General features: G+C 39.7%; 1 protein-coding gene across 1 annotated transcript in view; it reads left to right on the forward strand.

The window, feature by feature from the left end:
* Positions 1 to 2,063: 2,063 nt before the first annotated feature.
* Positions 2,064 to 23,357, forward strand: part of pth1r (parathyroid hormone 1 receptor) — a 47,259-nt gene continuing 25,965 nt past the window's right edge. The window contains exon 1 of the mRNA XM_056391690.1: positions 2,064 to 3,084. Coding sequence (XP_056247665.1) covers positions 3,016 to 3,084 — 69 coding nt within the window. The 5' untranslated portion in view covers positions 2,064 to 3,015. The remainder of the gene's footprint in view (positions 3,085 to 23,357) is intronic.

Here is a 23,357-nt window from a genome sequence, read left to right on the forward strand (position 1 = left end):
GAGGAATGGCTTTTCTATCAAATCTCCACTCTCTGTGTGGCAGTAACATATGGCAGGTTATGACTTTGATGCTGAAACATTATTCTCTCTGTTGGATTACGCATATGTTGTCTCAGTGCACAACAGCAGTCCATCATTATGTGTCGGCAGTGAAAGTTTTTACACCAAAGCTATTTTCAGTGCGTCTCTTTTTGCTGCTCATGCAGTGTGTGCAGTATTTCAAACAGTCAATGAGGTGATTACTGAATTACACAATTATTCTGCTATCATAGCTGATGGCCCTGCATGGTTTGATAGCTGGAACATTTCACTCATATCGCCACAGTTAAGAGCTTGTTCACCAATCATGTAAAAAACTCTGTTGTCCTCTTGGCTGTTAGAGTATAATAGCTGCTAGAATTAGCAGCTCTGGTCATGCATATTGTTATTTTAGAGATAGTACTGCAGGCTACTGTCAATGATTTCCACCAAATAAGTGTCATCATATCCTGCAGAATTTATTGAAAACATGTTTCTGTCTCCTATTTTGAGAAAAATCAGTTTCATATTCAAACACATCTTCACACTTGAGTTGGTCCACAGAGGACATCAGACTGACTGCTGGCCTCAGAGCTGCTTCAGAATCAGGAAAGCTACTTTTTAAATGGGAACATCAGTACTACGTGCTTTATACAACAAAATGATGAACTATAACAGCTCAAAAAACACACTTAACATGGTCAACTTTATCAACCTGATACATCACAGAACTTCTTATACACATGATTTACAACTATTCACATATTTCAGAAAGCTGTAAAAAAAAAAAAAAAAAACAAAGGTTAAATACATTAGATATCCATATGCTCTGTATCTGTGATTGACAAAACTTTTTTTTTAAGCCGCACTACTCCTCCCAAATGAATGTGTACACACCTGCATGGACACATTTTGGCACACAAATTGAGTGTGCTGCAAGTGCTCACACACAGAATTAGATTTAATTGACCTCCAACAAAAACATCACTATGGATAGGACAGGATCGTTTCTTTGTCTAGAAATTACTTATTGGCAAAGAAAATAAATATATATATTGCCCATTAAATGAGTTGTATTTCCTTATTTGGTGTAATAACAATGCTTTATTCACCATTCTGGTCAATATCCTACTCGTTTATTGGGTTTAATGAGATCAGAGGAAAACATGATGAAATTTGAGGGTAAGTCGGTTATTACTATTATTATTATTATTATTATTATTATTACTACCATTATTATTATTTTCTTTATATCTAAAATAGGTCAGGATCAGAGGAGTCAGAAACCATATATTGGCGTTGAAAAACACGTCTTCTTCTTCTTCTCTTACTGCTCTGGGACAGTTCATACATTCAGCACTGTATGGCAAATTATAGCACAGTTTAATTTCCAAACAGGGCGACACGTTTAAAAGCTGTCAGAAAAATGTGCGGACGCCTCCTGTGCCTTAATGCATATTACAGGAAAGCAGCAGATGGTAGGCTACCTGAGATTTAAAAAAAAAAAAAAAAAAAAAAAAAAAAAAAAAAAACGAGCATCTTCTGCATTATGTCTCGGTAATCTAATCCTACTAGATGCAACTTTTGAGAAACTGCAGGGGAAAAAAGTGGTTTGGCAAAGGCCCTGCGATCTGTTCAATGTGGAGTTTGTTTGAGGGGTGAGAAAATATGTCATTTCGGAGTCGTGGTTTATTCCAACGTAAGAGAGTGCGCACCAATGAGAGGCTTTTACGCTCCACCCTACCTGCCTCCTTTCCGCCGCCCCCCCCTCCCCTTTTCCATCCACATACTCACTAGTGAACACGACCTGCCGCCTGCCACATCTGGAGACGCTTCCCAACACGAGAAACTTCAACTTTTGCTTTTGCTGTGTGCAGAAAGACTCAGGCGTTTGCGAGTGATCTGACCGTCAGGGCGAGTTTGGCTCTCTCTTGATAGTAAGTAGAGATTCTTGAAGCCAAGTTGGCGTTTTCTCTCTGCTCTTAAGCGGTTTTTTTTTTTTTTTTTTTTTTTCGGTTTTTTTTTTTACATCAGCATTTGGAAAACAAGAGCCCGTTTTGGGAGTTTCATACATTCAGTTGCTGTGTAACTGCCACGCTAGTTTGTGTTGTAGTTCAACAGGATTTCAGGAAATAACATAAATGACAGATTTCCATGTTGTGTTGCCATTAATGAGCAAAGAGAGACGCGTAACCAAAGGAAAGTGAAGTGCAGCAGCGCGTTGACTGAGTCCACACAGACCAAGTAGACAAATCTATCCAAAGTTGTTTTTATTTTTATTTTTTAAATTTCACGCTCTGCTCTGTCGCAAGATTGTTATTTACAGCTAGACGCAAAAAAAAAAAAGTGTGAGTGAGATCCTGCTGGTTCACTGACGCCTGCACGATATACTAGATGACTGCGTTGATGGTGACATGAGTCAGAGGGAATCTAATTGTGAAATTCAACAGCGACTGGTGATGGAGTGACACATTTCGGGCTTTTTTTTTTTTTTTTTTTTTTTTTTCAGCCCAACACTGATCTAACATTTGGAAGAGAGGACTGGAATAAGCCATAAGGCGCACAGCTCCATACTGAAGTGTTTAAGTTTTAGTCTGAGGGGAAATTTAAAAGACCTAAAAATACAGCGTTGGTTTCTTCCCTACAAAGAATCATTTGAACTTCCCACCGCAGAGCGAGAGCGACATAAATAGTTCTGACATGTGGATGTAATTTCAGAAGAGGAAAAAAGACAGATGCAGAGAAATACAGAGAGCGGGCTGAGCCTGAGCGTATAGTAGATTATAGGAAATTAAATCGAGGGCAGAGTGGAGGCGATTACAGAGTTATGATTTCACAAGCCGCCATAAGCATCGAGAGGCCAGATGGAGTAAAAAAAAACACAACTCTCTCTACTTTGAAGAGAGTTAAGTAGATTAAATAATTTCATCTGAGCATCATCAGCGTCTGTTCGAGCCCTGCAAGGACTCTTGGAGGTAGAGTTGCCTCAGGTCAGGGATGGGATCCGCTCTGCTGCTCCACAATCTGGACTTTCTGCTCATCTCACTACTCAGCAGTTTATGCCTGGTAAGTCATTTTTATATATTTTATCTTTAAATGCCATCATGTGTTTTTCTTTGTTTTTTTTTTGTTTTTTATAGTGACCAAAATGTTATTTAGATGATGCACTGTGGAGGTCCACAGATCAGATCAGACAGAGGAGCAGCTGTTGTTGCAGCAGTTCACATGTGTATGTTTGGCATAAATAATGAGGACACCTTTATAATGATAATATCTGCGAATGCTCACTGTCAGGTTTTGATTCATACAGTAGGGTTAGGGTTAGTAAAGTTTGTTGTAAAGATCATTGGGTTGGTTATATTAGTCAAATCTGATTGAAAAGATCAGAAGAGAAGAAGCTGCATTACAAGGAGGTTGTATGTGAGCTCAAATTGTAAAAGACACGGTTGCTCATTGACTCAAGTATTGACAGTGTCATAACTGGACTGCAGAGGTTGAAAAGGCTCCAGACAACAAGCTGCTGTTATTAGTGATTACACTTTTGTTTCAATAAATGCGTCTTCCCACAGTTACAACACAACAACAGAGTGTTTGTGGAGAGCAGCGGCTGGTAACCTAGTTCCTGTAATAGGCAGCACATTGTGTTTACTATGGATTGTTTCATAGCTTTGTGTAGCTCTCATCCGCCTGAACTGAAGCACTTCTTGCCGCCACAATGGGAGTAAATGTTTCATTCATAACTCCAGCAGCACCTGAACAGTTTCACATCAGCAATTCACAGCTGTAATGATTTACTTTTGCCCGACATTGTGATATATAGTTGCGCTCTCAAATATTGCCATAGCTATATCCAGAGGGCCTACTGCACACACATACACACACACAGACACACACACACACACACACACACACACACACACACACACACACACATGACACACACACACACACACACTCACACACACACTGTGCAAGCAGAGCAGCGCACCAAGTTGGTTCTGTGTGTTTTGGCTGAGGCAGTTCTGCATTCAACAGGCAGTTCGCCCAGGCTCTGAGGTACAGTGCATTTTCCCAGTGATGTGGTCCATCAGTGTACCGCAGTGGACCTCTAGGCTCATTGGTTTAGATGGCAGAGGAAAACAATTATAACATAGCTGTGTATTTATAGCTGATTCAACATTCAGTCGTTAAAAGGCTCTGTCTGTGAATGGTGTTTACCCGTTTTTAAGTTTGGTGTTTGCTTAGTCTTCCTCTCCACAAAAAAGTCTTATTTTTCTTTTTTTTTTTTCCAAACTGTGACCAAACGGGACGTTGATTTCACTGAAAGCCGCAGCTAAGAGTGGAAAGTCTGTGTCTCTGTTTAAAGAAAGAATACACAGCTTTTTCAACTGAGATACACAGTTGTCAAACTACAGGCTTGTGCCGCTTTGCAGGGGCTCAGCATGTAAGCGACGATATCCTGGTATAGGTACAAATATTACAGCAGTGCAGCAGCTCTGTGAACTGGTTGAGTCTGTGTATATCATCCAGCATTTTTTTTTATCTGATGGGATGTGGCAGATACAAGAACTAGACCAGGAATCTCTCCATTGTGTTGTACTCCTCAGCAGGCATGCTGCAGTGACAGCTCACAGACAAAGCGCTACCTCATGGAGCCTTTGTTCAGTGTGACTGGCTGCCTCACTTACTCAGTTATTACATTTATTAAGCGGAAGCACTGCTTTCAGGAACCTCAGTGAGCGTTTAATTTCTACCTCATGACTGCGCTTTCCTCCGTGATGACTTGCATGTGTCTCGATCTTCACTGGAAGCTCTAGAGCTGTATCTGTATCCGCCTGCCGTGGCCAAACATTATGTCAGATCTGGACTAAACACGACTGTGAGTCTGACTGTCATGTTTTGTAGTACACAAGGCCGTTTGGACCAGTTTGACTAGATGTGGAAAATATCTGTTGATGACTTTAGCCTAGAATGTCTTCCTCTTTTTATTTGAGGCTTGGTTCGTCAGAAATTTGGCAGAAATTTTTAGATTTCACATTTATTTGTTAAGTAATGCTAAACTGACATGACTGATAAGGAAGTGTTAAATTGTGCCCATAGATGGATGATGTATGTGTAATTTTCTCAGCAGGGAACCACTCATTTGATTTTCACTGGCAGGATAAATCAATTTGAAACCATGATTGTAGTCTACACTTTCATCAAAAGGGATGAGACTGGAGAAAAATGTGCCATGAAGTGCAAACAAACTGTAGCTTTTTTGTAATAAATGACTGCCTCCCTTTTTCCCCTGGTTTATCATTTAAAAGCCTTTGCAGTTAATGGCCCTAAGAGGCACACACTGCATGCCCCTCGGAATAACCTTTCAGAGTGGCTTTATCCATCTCCGCCAAATTATTCTCACTGGAACTTCACAACACAGATTAGTGTGCGGAATAATCTCATCTCAATCTGTCTCTGGTAATTAGGAGCAGCAGATAACTTCTCTCTAAGTCGTATGAACTGCTGGTGCATTTGTGAAATAGGCTTTAATATTGAAACTCATTTTTTTTCATGCCCCTTTAACACATCCCCAACATGACTTATGATAATTTCTTTCCCCTTTTGTCTGCGCTTGTGAGGGGATGTGTGTGTATCTGTGGGAGTACTGTATGAAGCATCTCCTTAAAGGTCTTCCACAAGTTTGCTTTTCATTGACTAATTTAAACAAAACTGCAGAGACCACAGTCTGTTTGATTGCCTCTTTTAATTATACTTAGTCTGCCATTTCATGCAGAGAGTTATTTAGCAAACTTTCTCTTGATAAGACATGATGCAGCTGGCCCTGCTGTGTAAGGCTGATACTTTATTCTATTGACGCTTATAATAACTGTCTCGCTTTATAAACATTTTCTGACAAAATTCTCATATTTTTATAGACTCAAATGCTTAAATTATAATAATTTTGTTTTCACAAAACACACAGAAAAAACAATTTTCTGACTCAATGTCAATTAAACTTTTCGTGCTTTTGTTTTGAATGTTTTATCTGGAATTCTAAAATTGAGTGTTTTGATAATCCTGCCGTAATTATTGCACTATTAATTGTATCGACATGGCCCACCCCCAACTGGAGTGTCTCATTATCTTTCAGGCACACAAACAAAAAGTGGAGTTGTTTTCCAATGTAATATACAACACTCATTCGTTTCCATAAAAAAAGAGATGACACCTCTCAAATTACAGGTGACATGAAAGGAAATTACTCATTATAATGGCCTCTTGCTGCAAGATATGCCACCTCTGACCAGTGTAATTGCCCCATTTCTCTCTCTCTCCCTCTCTCTCTCTATCTCTCTCTCTCTCTCTCTCAAATACTTGTCCATGTATTGAAGGCAACTGTTTGTCCTCACGCAATGTTTGAAAAGAAATGTTGTTGTCTGGTGTGAAATTGTGACTGTCAATAAATAAATAAATCTGTCATCTATTGGAAAAGAACATCTGTGTGACATCAGGAGATGCTATGGCAAAGTGCTACCTAAAGCACACGTAACCATTACTTCATGCTGTATTTACTCAGGGAGTTCAAACAGTCTGGACATGGCCTTGATCTTGATTCCCTTTCTTATGAGGCCCCATTAAGACACAGAGGGACAACAAAGCCCTGCCAGGACCAATTTGCTCCCCTCAGTGTGCATTGCTGTCCACTGTGTGTCATTTCTTATCCCCTCATTAAAGGAGAACCCGCACACCCAGATTTGCTTATAGAGGCTGTGTCATCAGTTAGTTTTCTGTATTGTTTTCTGTATTCCATAGGTTATTTTATGAAGAGCTCAGGTTTGTGTGTATGTGTTTGTGTGTGTGCTGCAAAGCCAGGATTCATACTGTGACATTTACTGCTCCCAAGAGGGAGAAGAAAAGCAGTAGGAGGTGTGTCAGCAATGATTAAGTGTCAAAGTGCAATTTTAGTGTCAAGAATTACCACAGTTTGTTGCACACCTTCAAACCAAAAAAAAAATCAAACGCATATAATTCAGATTTGTTATCTGCTATTTGTGTGTTTTACACACAGTAAAGGCTTCTTTCTAAACAGTCCTTTAGTGGTTTTCTTCCATGTTTGGTTCATCCCGTCACCACTGAGATTTGTGAGCATCACAAAGCCTTTACAGTATTGATATCGGTCACTGAACACTCAGAGCCTATTGTCACACTCCTCACAAAACAGTAAAACTGTAAGGAAGCCCCCTCGTTCCTAACACAATTTATTTTCTTACTTTATCCAGTTAGTTCAACCTCAGCAGCTGTGGATCCGCCCGTGGAGCGGGTTGCTAATTGTTCCTTAGCTTGAGCCAATGAGAGTGGTGGGAAGCTGCAGGGGAAGCCAAGCCAGACCAAGCCAAGGGAGGACTAGCTGGCCATCTGGCCATGTGAATCCACCAAAATCCACACAAGAAAAAACAAATAAACAAACAAACAAAATGCTTGTTCAGAGGCTAGCATCTGGGCTCACAATCAACATTATTTGTAAGACAATACTGTGACATAACATTTAAAAGCCATTAATATTTGTGAAGGTTATATGTACATATATATATATATATATATATATATCCAGATGATATTGATTCATAATAACCTGGAGTGACTTTAGTGAATTTTAGGTTCCTTATACATTGTAATCAGCTGGTCCTCACTATTTCTACTGAAAAAACTCCCTACTGGCCAACATGCCTTTGGTCTGATAGCTGTCACACTGCTCAACTTGACCGACGAAACAGGCCGTAAGCTTAAAACTTGCCCAAAGGTAGTTGTGACATATTTGTATGTTGGCTAATTTGAGAGGGATGAAACTGTATAGCTTTAATTAGGATTAGAGTTGTGGGAACTGCCACTGTCCTTCCAAAGTGCAGGGCGCCGACAATGATAATACATAATAGCATGTGGCTGTTTGGATGATTTTAATAATGTTTATTGTTATTGTTATGGTTATTACTCTGGCTAAATTAAGGTTAGATAAAATGAAAGTTTAATTAAATAAGTTGAATAAAACAATGGGACTGGTAGAGAAAGCTAGATATCAAAACATGTTTGTGTCATCACCCAATATCATCATCAAACCATTTTCCATATTGTGAAATTGCTCTCCTGGGATAAGAGCAATAACCAAATGTGTTATCTCCTCCAAGCTAATTTAATGTAAGGCCTATTCATTGCCTATTCATTTGTGGCGGCTCTCCATCGACACCGCAAACATGATAGAAGCTTATATTGGATCCACTTCAGACTGTTCTCTCCATCACAGAAATTACAGAACTGCAGCCGTACAGAAGACGGCAGCATTTGAAGTGAAGATAAGGGGGCAGTTGCTGCAAGCCTCTTTCCGTGAAATCACCATACTTCAGTCACCAGGCTCTCTGTGCCCACACCTTTCTGACAATAGAGTCTCAAGTGCTGTAATCACCTGGTTTGCAATGCACACTTTTTATCAGCCTGCCTCTGTACTTTCACACAGAATAATATTTGTTTTGAAAATACTGACAACTATGAAATTACTGCTTTTAGCCGGTGGGCGTATGGCAATATAACATGATATAGCTAATTAGCAGGCAGGGCTTGGCAGTAATTCCAGTAGTGCGCCCCCACCCACCCAACCCCGTTAGACAAAACTGACTTGAATATACTGAATATAACAATATATGCATATGCGTTGTGACTCCGAGAAGGAGTACCATTTTTGACTTGCAGACAAAATCAAGCCTCCTGCAGTATCTTTGCTGCTTGCACATGCTAATGCCAGTTTGGCCTGGTGTTAGTGCAAACAGTGGGTTCACATTATTGAACTGTTGAACAGGATTAGAGGATTGTATGATGTCACTCCTGCCGGCTTCAGACCCTTATAAACAAGTCTCACTGTGTAAAATGTAGAAAAAGTCAACAACACATTGCTGTATGAGGGGGTGGCAGTCTGATAATTGTAGGTTCTTATGACAGGTTCATAGCAATTTGGTATAAAGAAGGTTAGATACTTGAAATGGTGCCACATAAACCAAACACTTCAAATCACAACCCTGAGAAAAATGCTGACATTGATACAACGCTTCCTATAGGCTCTCTTAAAAACCACTTAACTAGGACTAGTATTAAAATGATCTGTTTCACAAGTCACTGTATTGTATACTCAGCATGGAGAATTACCCTCAAACTTCATTTTTTACAGAGCAGTATACATTTATCATAGCCAGAGGATGGGTGTGTATTAACAGGTATGAAGGGTGACAATAGTTCAGGAAAAATGTCAAAGTTGTGTTTTGAGGTTTAGTTGAGGATAGTGTTGCAACAACGGGACACGAGAAGCTCTGCGGACATGGTCCACAGACACTGCGCTCACTTCGCAAATGAAACGCCACATCGCTGAGTCACTGTAACACACCAAAATGACAATGTTTATACTTCGAGAGTATCCTGTAATTGTGCGTGATGGACTGTGAGGAAATGGAAATCAGCAGTAGCTGAAGGATTTGAGAGAGTGGTGTATTGTAGTGCACAGATGTTATTTATACCCACCTCGGTTAGGATGTAATTTCGCCATCCAAATGAGATTATGTGCTGACAGATTTGGGATGTCCTGTTTTGTAATTTTGTTTTAGAGCAAGTGATGTGGAGGTGTAAACTCCGCCGTTATCAGCCGCTGTACAGCGCTCGTCGCTGCAGATTGTGAGTCACTTGCTGTCGTCACTGGTCCGTTCACATGTTTGCCTGACTTTTCCTGGGATCAGCCTGGGATTCAGCTCACAGAGGCAACTTGTAGTAGGAAAATATAGCCTTCACACACACATCATTATGCTCACATCAGTATTTCACTGCAGAGCAGCAGTTTACAGTAGCTGAGAGGATTCCTGAGATAAGTGCAGAACAATCTAATTTCTTGAACCTTCTCATACATCCTCATGCCATAGCTTTTTTTTTTTTTTTTTCTTTGTATTGACTGACACATTGCTCAGTTTTTAGAGGCCCTGTGAGTCAGACTCATAACGTGCCTGTTAATAGGAGAGGCTTCAGTTTCACCAGCATGGTAAGGTTATACCATGGCTGTGTTTGACTCAGGAAAGGGCTTGTTTTCTTGACTTACCGTGACCCCTGCTTTTTTTTTTTCTTAACTTTTCCACTTGAAGAATGCTAGAGTATGTGTAACTCAATGCCACTTTTACACCTCACTGAAAAACTTACACTTCTAACTGATATTTTAATGATGTGCCTCTGCCTCCATGAACTTCAGCATTCATAAAGATCTGCGCACTCTGTATGCAGCTGAGTTCGTGGCAATGTTAGCCTTTTTACCTTTTGCCTTTATTTTTTATTTTTTTAACTTTGACAACTTAATGATGCATTTAAATCGGTTTATTTGGACTCAGTCATCCTGTGAATGACGCATCTTCAAAAGGTAAGGAGTAGCAGTTTGACAAAGATCAGTGAAGGCAAAGGAGGAAGTATTTCACGCTGCAAAAGATGCTTCCAGTAAACTACTTCTGACAGTTTCACTCCCCAGCCTTGCCTCTCACTATTTCTTTTCAGTTCTTCTCATTGTCGACATGTCATGTATGAAAGGTTTTTTTCTTTTTTTTTTTTCTTTCTTTTTTTTTTTTTTGGCAGACAGGCAGTGTCCAAATTTCAGCTGAATACCCGAGACATGCTGTATGTGGTGATGGTTATCTCAGGGAAGTTAAACGTCGCCGCGGTTATGTGTCAAAGACTTGACACATTTCAGCGTGATAGGCTGCTTCGCCTCTGTCAGTCTTTGATAAGGTGGTCTGGCTTCTATCCTGATCGCTCTTCTACTCACTGAGTTTTGAGACTGTACAATATCGGCATTGTTTTCACTCAAACATTGCACTAAGAAATTGTTGGACAGAAAACCCAACACTTCAAATAATCAGGGACACGCTGGTTGTTTGCCAGTGCTATGATGAGTTTGTGTCCTTTGTGGTCGTTTTTCATCAGGTACCTGCTGTATCAATATTGTGGTGCAGACTTCCTTGCGGGCAATATGACTGGAATCCCGGAGTGCCTCAGTTGAGTTGGCATGTGAAAATTCTCATCTATGTAGACACCTTTGCCATTGAGCAACGGTTCTGCTCAGCCCTACCCCCACTGTTGGTGAAGGGATTGAGTTTCAGATATACAAAAGCTACTAGACTCATTCTACTCTCCCAAATGCAACAAGAATTGAGTTTGTAGACAGTTAAGAGTCAATTCCCTAAGTGATCAAGAGCAGGAAGAGTAGGATTTCACACATCTGATTCGGTTGTGATTTGGAAGCAGCTCAAATTTTGGGCAGGGATACTCCCCTGGCACAAGGCTTATGGCTGAGAGGAGGCTGGATTTCTTAAAAGGACCTTTATTAGTTTCATTGCAAAACTCAGGGGCTTATGGGTTTGTAAGTATTCAGTTCACAGCTCCAGATTTTCCAGCAATAAGTAAGAAATCCTCACACTGCAGGATGGGGGAAATCTCAGACGATTTTTAAATTCAGATAATGGTGCGAAGTCTGGCTGAACTCTGCTACGTTAGCTCCACGGCATTTGACACATGAGCCGACGAAAGCACAAACTCTGAATGTGGTTGCACAGCTATAGTAAGTTGTAGCAGATCTGAAGTTAAATTGCTACATATGAAAATACTTGTATCGTCCTGGAGGGATTCAATTAATGTTTGGGATTGACATTTACAAGCGTGATGTTAATTGTGTGTTGAAGGTCAGATAGATTCATTCCAAGTGTTAAAGTTTTGCACATGAACTCTTCCTCCAACATTATATTATTGGTCATTGGTCAAATTTCACTGTCTCTCATTGGTTGACTGGTGACATGTGTACTGGGACTGACTCCAACCAACCCAGTGGTCCGATACGTTCAGTGGACAGCATGAAATGAATGAATCAATTGGTGATTTAACTAACAAATAAAAATAACTATATAAAGAAATACATTTTGGTTGATTAGATCGGAGCAGTCAATCTAATTATATTTTGTTGCATGTTTATTTTGGGAGTTGAGTTGCACTAAGCTCATGGTTTTTTCAATTAAAAACATATTTAATGTTTGACATACAACAAAAGCGTGTTAGCGAATCAGTGCATTAGTGCATTGCACTGATTATATGTATTGGTGACTCACTGTAAATGTAATGCATGGATTTTGCTGTTGTGTGTAGCATAGGGAGCTGTATGTATGGTACCCGGGCAGCGTTTCAGTAGTTCCAGAGTCACACGTAACATGTGACTCTGGAACTGGAATGCCCCTTAGAGTTTGAGGCTTATTTCAGCAGTGGTTTTTTATTGGTGATGTAATGTGGCATGGTTGTTTTTGGACAAAGCAGAGCTCTGTGTGGAATAATCTTATTTGATGGGTTATTATTGATGAGGTTTTTTTTTTTTTTTTCAAGGATAATGAGCATCATTAAGACCACATTAAAGACCAGTAAAAGCCAGTCAAGAATTTGCATTCAGCATGCACTATGATACTGGAGTGACATCAACTGTGAAGACTTTTCTTATTTCTCTTATTTATTCCAAGGTTGTATTCATACCATGTCTTGTAAAAACTGTCAGTATAACATATCTTCTTATGCATGGTCACTGTGACAACCTGGCTCAAGGCTGTACAAAGGAAGGAAGACCACATACAAGTTGAACTGAAAATAAGTTTATTTACACAACAAAGGAAACCAATCTGAAGACAAAAAAAACTACAACAAAACCAAACAGAGTGGAAACCAGAGGAGAGAGACTGGCAAACTGCTACCAGCTTAAATAGTGCAGCCAGTCCAGGTGAGCTGAATCGTCCTGACGACCAAACTCCACCCATCAGGCTCCTGCAGGGAGAGGCCTGCTTAGAGAGGGTCGTCACAGTCACAAAGACGCATTCAATAAACAGTATACGCCTCCCTATCCCAGCCACTATGGGCAAATTTATCATAATAAAGACATAATTGTTTCCCAGCTGCAGAATTACATGTTATGCTTACATAACATTCCAGCAAATACACAAAGAATATGTGACTGTGTCAGTGTACATGCACTAAGAAGGGGAATGTCGACCATTTTACACAGAAAATCTGAGCTAAAGACTATGAGTAAAATAAAAGAATAAAACTGTATATATGGGGGTGTTAGAAAGTTAAAAGGAAGTGAGATTAGCAGACTTGTGTGGCCCGCCGGCTGGGAGTCGAACCAGGGACTCGCTGCTCTGGGCATTAAAGCCCATTGGGTATGTGACCTCTACTGTTCGGCTGTTGGTTCGCCCCCAACTTGCTCCTCATCTCTGCTCATCAGTCACTGCTAGCATAACACACCTGAATTGCTGATTAAACTGCCAGTGGCCCAGTTGCTTTGTGGGTAATGTAGGCGGCATGTTTTGACATAAAAGAAAAATGCATGGAATAGAAAAAAAACAAAAAAAAAGACTACATCGCCGGTTGTGCTGCATCGGCTCTGATTGTTCTCATTTTTGTCTGTCTGACGATGTTACGGGAGCGCACTCTTTTAAAGAATTTTTTAAAAAGTGCCAAAGCAGAAGTTGTGCTGTGTGGGGTAAATTTGAAAGGGATTACTTATAATTATGCAGATGTGGGAAAGCTCAGAAATCCTGGTCCCATGATCCTTTCATGTGCCGGAGATCAGTTCTACATCAGTTCACCGCTCCTTTTTAAGCACGGATGTACAATATATGATCAAAATTTAAACATAGGAACTGGTGCTAACCAGCCGATTTAAATGGAGGACTTCATTATTGAAAAAAAGCTAAATATATTCGGTCCATAAAGATGGTTTTGTACTAGTGACTGATGCACAAAGAGAATACACTCCTGTGTGGCTTCACTGTGTTTACAATGGGCCAAATGTGTGATATGGACTTGCACCGTCCTCTTCCGTGCACACTGTTTGCCTTTTGCTATACGGACTCTGCTCTTTACCCATGAGTTCAAGTCATTTTCAGTCAAATCAAAACATGGTTCAGAGACCTCAGCACCAGTGACCTTGTAGTAAGTGGAAAGTGGAAAGCTCATGCTGACAGGCCAGTTGCAGGCCTCTCAGTCGGAGTACACCGTTAACACTGCGGCCCATGTGTGCTCGCATTTTCTTCACTCACTAGACAGTCTGAGCTTGTTCATCCTCAGCTGTGTGCATTAACAGTTGTGTCTCGGGTGTGTATGAAATCCTTCAAATGCAGTTATATACACTGTACGTACTGTATGTATCTCTGTAATCCAGCGATGGCTCAGCACGTCATTTAGTGGCTTTATAGAATCAGATCTGTGGCAGAACTGCTTTTTATAGACTCAGCAGGCCCGCCAGCAGCGTTTGAAAAGTGATGTCAAAACATAATCAATTAAATATCAGCCACCTTCATTTGCCTTGTATACTTTTGACCTTTTGTTTGAGTGTCACAGAATGAACGACCATCTCCGACTTTGATTGCTTGATTGAAGTTGCAATGTGAGTTTTATTAAATCTTCCTTCACAGCGTGTGCTTCAAGTGGACTTATGTCGTGCAAATGCTTTTTCCTGGACGTCATGCTGAGAAGAATTATGGTACATGTTATTTATGTCAACCCTTACGGCAGTGCTTCAGGGGAAGACGCAACATATGCACATTTTTAATATCACTTTGAAGGTCATAGTAATGTCGTTTCTATCATGTTTTATTCATTTCCATGTGGCAGGAAAATCTGTGGTTCAGTAAAAATATTAAGATTAATCTTAAAATAAATTAGAATACTTTTATCTAATTTGGCCACATTTCAGCATCATGAATTACACTTGGAAGCAGATGCGTATTTCATAATGATTTTACAATATTCTTTGCTGTTCTCTGACATTAGAGCGCTCCGACATGACTTTGTATGCGCTTGGTGATTTTAAATTGTCTTCATTCTGTGTTAGAACGGCTCCATTGAAAAGCACTTCAATCAAGGTGACCATCTGCACAAGGTTCACTCTCTTCAGTGAGCCTCTACAATAAGTAAATCAGAAGGGTGGAATATTAGCAGACAATGAGAGACACCTTGGGTGATTATGCTGTGCCTAATTAGTCCACAATTTCGAGGCTTTATTGGGAAGGCAGTTACAATTAGCGGTCTTATGCAAACAGTAGCCTTGTCCTAGTTTTTTCGCAGGCAGCAGTCTGCTTGGTGCCCCGTTGGTTAACAGTGGAAAAGGGAGCTGATTGCTTCGAGTGTTGTCCTCTACATGCGTCACCTTTTTGTGCTCCACTCCTTCTTCACTCAAATGTTAAACTACATCCACACTGCACTGATTGCCGTGTTGCGCTCTGCTCTGCTCTCACTGGTAATGGCACACGACGTACTTGCTGCGGGAATGATTTTCATCAGGTTGGTAAGGTCAGAAGGACGAGCGTTGCACTGGCTTTTGACTTCAAAGTGTTTCGTTACTGCGCTCAGTCTTACTGGTCATACTGGCCAAATTCTTTGCACGCCAAGCTCCCACTGTGTGACTGTCTGCACTTAAGATTTGTGGGTGTGTTTGTGTGTGTATGTGTGTGTGTGTAGCCTCTTGGGACAGGCATTTCCACACATTATGTGGTTAAAATCACTCTCTGATTATTTTTAAGACACTGCATCAGGACAAGAGCAATCACAGCTGTGACAGTTGTAAGGCTGCAACTAGTGATTATTACCATTATTGATTAATCTGCCTATAATGAAGTCAACTGATTAATTAAAGATTAACTGTAAAAAATGTCAAAATAGTGAAAAATGCCCATAAAAAACGTCTTCAAATGTCTTTTTCTGCCCGACCAGATATCCAAAATCAAAACATGTTCATTTTGTTATCACATAAAACAAAGATTTGGTATTTTTGCAGAAAAAAAAAAATAAAACAATTAATTGATTATCAAAATAGTTGCCGATTCAGTCTCTGTCATTTGAAAGTAGCTTTTTACATTCTGTCGATCTATTATTTCCATAAACTAGTTCATCTCGTTCATTTGCACAAATCTGCACAAATAGCCTAAAACCACCAGAGATAGTAATGGGATAGTTGCTTCAGTATAAACTGTATTAAAAAAAAATCTCTACCAAATATGAACCCTTGTTGTTAGTGAGGTTCTGTTTTGTTTTCTGGTTTCATCAGGTTACAGTGACTCTTTTAAACTTCATGTAATGGAGTATGCAGAGACTTCTATGTGTTCAGTTTGTTAATTTCAGACTCTATCGACTTGTCTTGGTGTTTTGCTCATCAGTTCAGGGAAGGAACTGATCAAACTGAGTAACCAAAAAAAAAAAAAAAAAAAACACTGCAAGGCAATCCATTATATTGACACTATGTAAAATTGACCAAAAAAATATTCATGGCAGCGCTCAGATGGCCACAGATGGAAACTATAGTTTGTGGTGTTGTCGTATTGGATCGCATCGTATTATAAAGGTGTTATTTTGCTGCTCCTTATAGGAAAATGAGGACAAAGTCTTGTGTGTTGTTGACACAGTGTCTATATGACAAACAGGGGCGGGCTTGCTGATGGTGGCTGCATGGTGGCTGATAGACACATCCAGAAGTGTTACTCTGTAATGACACTGGCTCTGTGATGTTAAACAAAGTGGAATACGAGTTGAAAAACTCCCTGCAGGCAACTAATTATAATGTCGAGAGTGAGGTCCAGTGCTCCAATACTAGACCAAGGTTCTGCAAATGAAGTGGATTAATCGGCAGCTGAAACAGAGAAACATTAGTGGCGGTGATGAATACGCTGATTGGAATGAACAGAAACAAACCTCTGCAACGTGGACCTGAACCACTGATGCAGAGGCACGACCTGACAGTCAATTCCCTGTCATCATTCATTTATGAAACCTTTTGTGTGAAAAATGAACTTTGGAAAGCTTTCAGACATGTGAAGGCGAATGGTGGTTTCTTTCTTGCGGCAGTATGTATTTTGGTGAAAGTCTCATTTAAAAATGGATGAGGCCATTAGAACATACCTGCTGTCCACCTTGATAAATATTGTAGAGCCCTACTTTCTGCGAACTCACCTATTTCATTTTCACAATTACTAAAGGTCGGGCGACTTACAGCTTTGCAATTCGACCCACGAAGTTGACACTTTATTCATTATTACAGCTGATTCTAACAAATGGAAAACTTATTGTAAATGATAATTTTAAATAGCTGAAGTCTATTTCTCAACATATAATGTGTGAATGTTTTGTGCTAAAAAAAAAAGTAGTGGACAGGTATTTTTTGTGTGTGTGATATTCCTGTACTGGTGAACAGAGTCATGAATAATAATAATAATCACGAATGCTAATATGGAGGCTGACATGATCTCATGTTTTACCCTGACCTGCTGTGATTTAGAGGATTACTGCTGATATTGCCAAGCTGTGACTGAGAGGGTATCATACGCCATTAATGCTACAGTCGGTGTAACAGAACTACATGATCTGTTACATCTGAAAAAAAAAAGAAAGAGAAAAGCTCCTATGGATTATAAATCTACATTAAAATATATATTATTAACCCCATAATCCTCATAATCCATATATACAAAATGACTATATTTACATTTAGTGTAACTGATTGTCTTGTTTGTCTGCCACATGTGTTATTAGCTGACACTTTTGTGACATCCATTAAGATATTATGAAATGTTTAGTGCTTTTGATTGTTGCATAACCATTAGTAGTTTTTAAGCTTTTGATGAAAATTAAAATGCTGCATTTGTATTGCGTGATTGGAGGAACAGCCTATACTTTGTGTATTAAATCACTTATATAACACAAAGGACTAGTCCTTTTTAATTTAGAGAACAACACAATCACCGATATCTGGACTCCATGAAATGTATGCCGCCTCTCAGAGCTGCACACAATGTTTCCATCAAGGACAAAAGTGCTGTTCTTCAAGCTTACGACCAGAGCAGGGTATAATTAGGAACTAAATGCTGCTTTAAGTCAGAATGTGGTCTGCAAGCATTTCCAAAGGACAACCAGTCTTGTGGTTTGTGGTTTTTATCATCAAATGCAAATTGCACAGTTGAAGAGGAGTGGCACTGACTCATAGAGTTTATAATATCCAGGAACCTCATCCGCTAAAACATTCATGCGGTGCAATATGTCAAAAGTAACATATTCATGTTTTTTCCAGATAGAGGACAGGCCATTAAAAACTAGATTCAGCGGAGTTATAATTTTCTAGACCCCCCCTCCCTTATTTTGTGGAGAAAAAAAAAAAAACGTACAGGAAAGTCAAAAAAGCCCCTGGGATCAAATTTTGAATATATGCCAACAACAAGGAAGTGAATGTTAGCTTATGGTGAAAAGAATGGCAAATGACCAAAACACGTACATAAAACAAACATTCAACTGTATTCCCATAATAGAGGCGCTTTACAGCGACCAGAGTAAATATTATCAGTATATTATTTATCATCCATGTGATGAAGTGTGATCTGGAAAGGAAAGTCTCACATTATACGACCATTTACCTAAAAATCTCGTCCTCGCTGACGGATCAGCTAACAGAGAGCGGCATTATTGGATGACTCCGAAGTGATAGGGAAAATTAATATGGTTTGTGTTTCCAGTCAAAATACTTGCAGAGTTGTGATCAGAGGGTTTATGTTGACATACCCCCACCCCCCACCCCTTCGCCTCACATGTATAAACAATTCAATTGTAGGATTAATACTAATCTCATATTTTCAAAATCCTCCTGATATTTACCCTGAAATGAAAGGCATTCCTGGATCCTGTATCTCACACTGTAAAAGCATCTGTCAGTAGGGAGAAAATATCTGAATTACGTAAAATAGTCAAGATAATTTGGTTCAGATGAGCAAAGAAATCTGCCTTGATGATGATTGATGATGCCTATGATCATCTTGATTATTTCACAACATCATACAGTATATTCATAACTGCAAAGAGAAATGCAGCAGCTTGTTGAAGAAATCGCTCAGTCTCTGTTCCAAAGTCTGCTGTAGTGAGGTGTTTGTTGGTGTACCACTATGCAGGGAACTCACAGACACAGAGAGGGGGGCTGGGAAGTCTGGGAAGACCCACTGGGAGCATTTTATACGGATGAACAAAGGGGTGGGGGGGACAGTTTATAGAAATACAATAGTAATCAATGGGTGGGGTGTGATCTGCATGTAGGTGCTGCGGTGTGGATTGAGGATGATGAGATCATGGGGGTCTGGCCAGCAGTTGGCAATGATAAAGGAGCGGCAGGATCAAAGGGTCAGGGGGAAGTCAGCGCACCGGAACATGAGAATCTGTCTCTGGTCTTCAGGCAAATCACATGTCATTTTTATCTTTATTACTGTTCAGTGACATTTTTCAGGTGCATCACACTGAAGTCTCTTGGATGTCAGTTGTTGGATCAAATCAATTCATTTTGCTCATGCTGGAGATTATAGGACGGGGAGGGCGTCTACGTCCCGACTGCTGCTCTGGCTTTCAGCCAGTGGCCGACTGAGCAGAGTCAGCTCTCGTCCACACTGTGGACTCTAAGTGGGCCTCTAGCGCCACCGTTAAGCTCACCTCTTAGCTGTGAAATAAACTCATCTCCAGACATGTTACTTGTAAATACAAAATGTTCATTTTGCACAAGCATTTTAGCGACATAAAAACATTTTTTCCGCCTACAATCATTCCCCAGAGGTTTGTCAGTTTCTGGTGTTTTACTGGTCCAAGCTGCAGTCTTGCTGGTTAAGAAGTAAGAACCATAATGAAGTTGATTTGACTAGTTCTTGCTTGGTTGGGTTATTAACAAACTGTAATATAGTTAAGACATCTGTATTTGAGGGACCTCAGAATATTCCCTTGCTTGACCTTAGCTTTGCCTTTTTTGCTACATATTTGTAGCTTGCTATCCCACTTTCATGCTACGGGGTGAAACATGTATTCATCTCTGTGTGGGTGAGCCGCACCTTGATTCATTTCACCTATTCAACTTTTCAAACACGTGTCATGAGGAGACATTTCTCCTTTGAATATATATAATTAATTCTGACAGAGAAATTTTGTTTTTCGCTTGACGTTCAGGGGAGGCCAGGGTGAGGTTCAAACCCCTTTGTCTTGAACCTCCAAAACCTCTGCCGCCATCATGGTTGAAACGAGCGTTTTGCAGAACGATTATGTGATTGTTTTGTATTTTGAAGACTTTTTCATGGTCTGAGATACTACTAATGAGATCATTGGGCTGTACTTTGAATTCAAATCCATTGTTGACTTATTACAGAAAATTACAGTCCATTGAACTCAGTGGTGTTGTTGCGGTTCGTTTAAACTTTTTGGATACTCAGGTTTTTTTTGTTTTTTTGTTTTGTGCTTTCTAATGAAAGTCTACCTCACAAGCTCCAGCTTCTCTGATTCACTGTGGAGCGTCTCAGGAAATGGCTTTGGTCAACCACAACTTTCTTGAAAAAAAAGCAAAAAAAAGCATAAGGCTGTCCACAATCAAGACTGTTGGTAATGTACCGGAAACCCAGTGTCTCCACTCAATGTATGCATGGCGTCTGTCCACATGACTCCATTTCTGGTGGACTTTTTTTTTTTAATATTTATTTTTTTATCGTTTTCCTAAAAAATATTCAAAAATCAACACATGAACACTGAAGATATTCATCCGCGGCACTAGACAAGTTAAACCTTTATAACTAAATATAACATTTGGTTACTAAAATTAATTGACTACGCAAATGCTGGAATTAGAAAACTAAAACTAAACTGTAAATGTGCCTTCACTCCCATACTGTATAGTGTCAGTATTTAGTCATAGTGGTTCAACACTGTCTTGACACGCCAGCCTAAATACAGTTCTCTCAATATTGGTCTTATATCCTTGCAGAGAGCTGCAGTTTAAGTCATCAAGCCGCAGTTTGCAAAGACAAATAGAAACTTGTGGTTTATTCAAGTGGAGTTTGTATTCTAGCGACCAGTGATGAAAACACACATATTTATATGGTGTGTATTTTTCTAATTTTCATTTTGGCACACGCTCAAAAAGCATTTTGACAAAAGGAATACTGTGTTTTGAATGAAATGCAGTAAATAAGAATGTCCATGTTTCTCCCTGTGAGAGTTGTGTTTACTTTGGAGGCTTGGACGCTGGCCAGTGGAGGAGGAATAGTTTTCAGAAATAATCAGGGGGCGCACTTATTACCCAGGATTCTCTTCTTAAAATGGTAAATGATACTCTTCTACATCCCTGCGAGCAGGAGTCTGCAGATGAAGGAGAAATTCCTCTAGTTTTTGAGAGAGAAAATAAATCCCCCCCCGAAACTCCATGCTTCATTTTAGTTTAATGTTTCACAGGGGCTCAAACTGCGCTGTAAAAGGTTAAGATATTTGTTCTTAATGTGTTGGAACGGCAGTCTCACTTAGCAGGTTTGTAGAGAAGAGCTGGAAAAAAAGCAAACTGTAGCCGATGTGCACCCCTGTGATTTCAAAGTGTGGTAAACTAGCTGACATTTCACACCACTTTGAAGAGTTTGACTCAAGGAAAAAGTAAAAAAAAATATATAATATATTCCTATATGCAGTAGATACATCATTAGCAAGTTTATTCCCCTTCAAACTGTGAAGATACACTTATGTCAAACAAAGTTGCTCAACTTTTACTTACTATACTGGACTATTCTGTAATGATAATGACCCTTGTCCTTTCAGAGCAGTTAGCATCCAGATTCCCTGTCTCTGGTTTCCTGTTGGTTAGGCTTTTCACCTACAGTAACACCAGCCAGTTATTTAGATGAAAATAGCGTCGACGTCTCAGGAGCTGTCAGTGGAATATTCTATATTGGCATAGTTAGCACAGTAAACAGGTAGTATCTATCCTTGTTTGCCTGCGGTCAAATGTTGTTCCATCTGTGGTTGTTTACTGTGCAAAGCCATAAACGTCTTCATTCTGTAACCTTATTCAGCTCTCAGACTGGACATCCTTATTTCAGGGCTGAGACTAGTGAAAATATTGATGGATTGAGGTATTATGGTTTTGTGTGCAGCAAACCCATGACGGCTCGGTATTTACAGTTTAATTTTAAGATCACGAAGTTGCGCACACGCGCCGGAGACAATGTATATACATGTCCTCATTCCCAAAAATGACTCCTTGTGTCAGCGTGCAGATTTAGAAGTTTCTTATTGCTACTAATTCATATTATAAACAGGCACCAGAGGGGGTAGGGGGTGGGGGGTTGGTGTGGGGGGTAGGGTGGGGGGGCTTTAGAAAAGAAAAAAAAGTCTGGAAAATATATCAAAAGTTTGCTTTGCTGCAATAGTTGGTTGTCATGTCACTCATAGGAGCCAACTGTACAAATGTAGATACTGCTTACTGTGCAGGACTTCTGTTACAGTAACTGCATAAGCATTTCAGTGATGGAATATAAGTACATTTACTCAACTACTTGATTATGTACATTTTCTGACACTTTATGCTTCTACTTCACTACATTTCTGAGGGAAATAATGTGTTTTTTACTTCACTACAGTTAGTGACTCTAACAGCAGATGCGGGATAATGAGCACTTTTCCTCTTGAGTACATTCATAATATAAGTAAGATAGTGAATGCATGACAAAAGTGCTGGATCTGAAAACCTCCTGCGCCACTGCATTTTTCATTGTGAGAAACAGAATGTTAGACAGTAACAGCAAATGTTTAGAGTAACAATGATGTTCTGCAGGACTGATCATATTAGTCATCAGTTGTTAGCTGCTTGAACACAAACACAATTATGCAAGCATCGTCTTTTTGGAAGGTTTTCTCAACATCTGACATTCACAAATATATAAATCATGTTGTCCAGATTCAAATCTCATTTATAAGGAGACATGAACATTTCAGTTGACTGTAAGTGTAGTTTTAGACAGAACAGGACGTAATAATTACATTATAATAAGAATACCCTGAGAATATCTCCACATTCCCTTTGCCTTTTGTAAACCAGTGCAGTAGCTGTGGTTGTGTCTTGCATTTTAATAACAGATTTTAAAAATGTAATTTGACCTGAAAAGTGCTGTGATACATTTTTTAAGAGGTTTGAATTTAACTTCTTCATTCTCTCCGTCTTTTGGCTTCTTTCTCTCCATGTTGTGACTAAACTGCCTCCTGGTAATATTAGTTTCCTATCGGTACATAAACCAGCCCACTTCTTGCTGTGATGGACTCAAGAACAAAATCTGATTTCTTTACATCCACATTTGTGATTTGTGTCTGAAACTGACAAATGCAGCTGGAGCGAGGGAGTCAGCTGCTCTGAGCGAACGTCTGTCTTTAATTTGTACTGTTTGCTCTGCATCACTGAACCAAAAAAACAAGACTGGGAGTTTTTTTTT

The sequence above is a fragment of the Seriola aureovittata genome, chromosome 12 (assembly GCF_021018895.1).
Source record: "Seriola aureovittata isolate HTS-2021-v1 ecotype China chromosome 12, ASM2101889v1, whole genome shotgun sequence".
NCBI classification, from domain to species: domain Eukaryota; kingdom Metazoa; phylum Chordata; class Actinopteri; order Carangiformes; family Carangidae; genus Seriola; species Seriola aureovittata.